The 3,815-nt window shown below is 43.4% G+C and overlaps 1 protein-coding gene across 1 annotated transcript; it reads left to right on the forward strand.

Annotated features, from left to right (window-relative positions):
* The first annotated feature begins 428 nt into the window (after positions 1–428).
* LOC124683126 (kelch repeat-containing protein At3g27220-like) lies at positions 429–3,440 on the forward strand. Its single transcript, XM_047217697.1, has 6 exons — positions 429–770; positions 1,315–1,544; positions 2,144–2,314; positions 2,484–2,589; positions 2,927–3,133; positions 3,245–3,440. The coding sequence occupies exons 1-6, from the start codon at positions 429–431 to the stop codon at positions 3,407–3,409; spliced, it is 1,221 nt and encodes a 406-aa protein (XP_047073653.1). The 3' UTR covers positions 3,410–3,440.
* Positions 3,441–3,815: the final 375 nt, after the last annotated feature.

Genomic DNA, 3,815 nt, shown 5'->3' on the forward strand with positions numbered 1-3,815 from the left:
CAAAAAAAAAAAAACAACTTGGATTTTCTTTCTTAGAAAAAAAATAACAACTTGTTTTTTTCTTGAACTTCGGGTGTATTTGGAGCCGCATGCCCATCAGAAATGCAACTGCAAACTTCGACGTGATGCCTTCGTTGGGCCGAACCATGAAGTTTAAGTGGACCCTCGGATGGCTCACATGGGCCAGTTTCCACCTGCGCTCGCGCCCGACGACCGCCTTCAGAGGAAAAAAAAAAAAGGAAAAAATGTTACGGAGTAAATTAATTTGAGAAAGAGCAGCCGAAACCGCAGGCTCGCCCGCGCTGGCTCCGGCGGCCGCCCACCATTTCCCCTGCTCCCAAGACAGAGCCGCGGCGGAGCCACCGCCTCCCTTAAAATTCGCCCATGCCGCCGGCCATTCCCTCACCGTGTTCCAAGCCTAGTCCACCATGGCCGTCCCCACCAAGCCCTTTCCCCTGCGCCTCGCCGTGCCGCTCGCCCTCGCGCTCCTCCTTGCCCTCGCATTCGTCGCTGACTTCCTCGTCTCCCCCACCACGACCCCCGCCGTCGCCACCTATTCCAAGACGGTAACCAACTTCTCACCCGGAGTGCAGGTGAAGGGGAACAGTGCGAAGCGGGTGGGGATCCTCAATGCGACGTACGCGGACCTACCGGCGCCGCGGTGGGACTGGGAGGAGATGCCCGCGGCGCCGGTGCCCCGCCTCGACGGGGCGTCCGTGCAGATCGGGGACCTCCTCTACGTCGTCGCCGGGTACCAGAGCCTCGACCATGTGAGGACACTCAGCTCACTCACTCACTTCGTGCAGAATTTTTGCCCCGTTGTTTTCCCACCTTTTTTTTCTTCGTGTCATTATCAGCCTGTTGGCCTACCTAGTTGAATGTTACACTTGAGATGATTATTACTGCGAGCTTCCGCTGGGAAATGCTCAGCACTACCAAAGTATGGATGAAGCAAGCAGATTATATTGTTGAACAGCCTCATATCATGCCGCTGCTCTACTCCGGTTTCTGGAGTAGAACTGTACCGCAGGCTAGTGCAAATTAATCATCAACAGATATTACACTCAAATAAATTAGCCGGACCTACTCTAGGCATTTGCCCAAAACTGCTGACAGTTGTAATTTTTATTATTTTTAGGTCTATATGTACTACTGTTGATGATCATTAATATAGGTGGAATTTTCGCAAAAAAAAAGGCTATTGCGAATGACTGATTTTGTCTGAACATTCCTTATCTGCCAAGTGTGTTCCACCGCGGCAGTCCGACAGGATACTCATTTTGTGATATTTTGCTTTGGTTCATGCTATTTCAGGTCCATTCTCATGTGGATGTGTACAATTTTACCTCTAACACATGGACTGAAAAGTTCGATATGCCCAAGGAGATGTCAAATTCACATTTAGGAATGGTGTCTGATGGGAGATACATCTATGCAGTAGCTGGACAATTTGGTCCACAGTGTCGGCCAGCAGTGAACCGTAACTTTGTTCTAGACACAAATACGAGAGAGTGGGGCAAACTGCCCCCTTTACCTGTTCCTAGGTATGCATTTTAGCCTTTTATCACCCATTAAAGAGGCTTAAAATTGGTGCATATGAATTGCTGTAATACTTGTTTTGGTTACCATCAATATCCACTTGTTCCGTGGAAAAGAAAGAATTCACAGATACGATCATTTGTAATTTGGTTCCATGATAATGTCACAACTGATATTCATTCATACATACAGTTGTGTAATCCAATTGTGGTAAGGATGTTTTTTATCATTTGTAATTTGATGCCATGACAATGTCACAACTGATATTCATTCATACATCCCATGAGGAAAACTGTACCGGTGTCTTCTTAGCTGGGTGTTTCTATCTGTTTGATCAGACATGCTACTGTAGAACCTCTGTCGGTATATTGCAGCTATGTTGAAGAGATGAATAGCAGTTTAGTGGTTCAGATTCCTGAGGGTCAAATTTAGCATTGTCTGTAAATGTAAAGATCGATCTTTAGTATACCATATGTTAGGTTAGCTTTAAAGATGTGCGAGAACAATAGGAAATTCATCTATACACCATGTCTGAGTTGGTTATTGCTCATACTATATGCTGCTATAAGTATAGTTATCAAGATTCCAGTTCTTACTCTTGTAGGTATGCACCAGCTACTCAAATTTGGCGCGGGCGGCTTCATGTGATGGGTGGTGGCAAAGAAGACCGCCATGAACCTGGATTGGAGCACTGGAGCCTTGCTGTGAAGGATGGCAGAGCATTGGAGACTGAGTGGCGATCTGAAATACCCATACCGCGTGGTGGACCTCACAGGTAAATTTGTGTGCCTAGTGTGATACATTTATATGCTATTGCCCATTGCTAGACACATCCTTCTAATCCTTATAAGAATGAACATATGTGTGGTGTGTAATGGATACTGCTTAGGTTTTTTTACAACAAAAAAAAATGTCAATAACTTCTTACTTCCATCTTTTGGTAGGGCATGTGTCGTTGCTAATGACAAACTCTTTGTAATTGGTGGTCAAGAGGGAGACTTCATGCCTAAACCAGGGTCACCTATTTTTAAATGTGCAAGGAGGCATGAGGTACGTATGTGCTTTTTAGTAAACATCGAACCTTGAAATATAAGAGTGTTAAATGTACATGACATTTATTTCGTGACCAATATATGCATTTGGCTATGCTTAGTAACTTACAATAAAGCACACTGATATCTTAAATGCTCATGTATTTTCTCTAATAAAATAGTTGCTGACAATGTACATGTGTTTTCTCTAATAAAATAGTTCTGACAAAGTGCATGTGTTTTCTTATATTCAGGCTTTAACCTGTTGTTCTAGCAGTGACTTGTATAATCTTGATTCATGTTACTGAAGTTCTTACCAGAAGCATCAGTCCCTCAGATTCACAATTGTTTCACAGGTTGTGTATGGTGATGTGTATATGCTGGACAATGGAGCTAAATGGAGGCAACTGTCTCCAATGCCAAAGCCAGATTCCCACATAGAGTTTGCATGGGTCGTTGTTAATAACTCGATAATAATTGTCGGTGGAACTACCGAGAAGCACCCTCTCACCAAAAAGATGATTCTTGTTGGTGAAGTCTTCTTTTTTGATTTAGAAACATTGGTATGTTCTAACTTGTGTGTAAATTGGTTTGCTTGATCATGTTCTTTATATTTTCCTCTGAATACTGGGACATGACCAAACGGCTTAACATTTGCTATGCCATTTTTGCAGAAATGGTCAGTCATTGGTCGGATGCCTTTCCGGATCAAGACAGCCTTGGCTGGTTACTTTAATGGGTGGCTCTATTTCACTTCTGGGCAGCGGGATAGGGGACCTGATAATCCAACTCCGAAGAAAGTTGTCGGTTCTATGTGGAGAACGAAACTGCACGTCTGATGTGCAATGTTTTAACAGAGATTTATGTACATTCTTGACCTGGAAGTGACCCATTTTCGAGCAGATAGAGTTCGTACCGACTGCTTTTCCCATGTAATTTGTTTTTTCATTGTTGAACTTGTCTTCTGCTTCACTGTTTAGATATGATTATTTTGGAAACTTGCTTACAATTTGTTAGTATTTTAGCTTTCTAAGTGCTGCTGCCTTATGCAGAGTTTCTTACAGAGGTTTCATGTAAATCGTTGCTTTGGACCTATCTCCATAGTCTAGTTGCTAAGGTATTCCCAGTTGTCCTTGTGAACGTTATTCTGTTTGGTTTTTAATGTTGTTCACTTGTTATGGTTCTCACGTTTGGGACCTGGATTTTGGAGATGTCTTCAAATAACCCAAAGGCCAAAGCAACTCT

Source organism: Lolium rigidum, chromosome 1, assembly GCF_022539505.1.
Source record: "Lolium rigidum isolate FL_2022 chromosome 1, APGP_CSIRO_Lrig_0.1, whole genome shotgun sequence".
In the NCBI taxonomy this organism is placed as follows: domain Eukaryota; kingdom Viridiplantae; phylum Streptophyta; class Magnoliopsida; order Poales; family Poaceae; genus Lolium; species Lolium rigidum.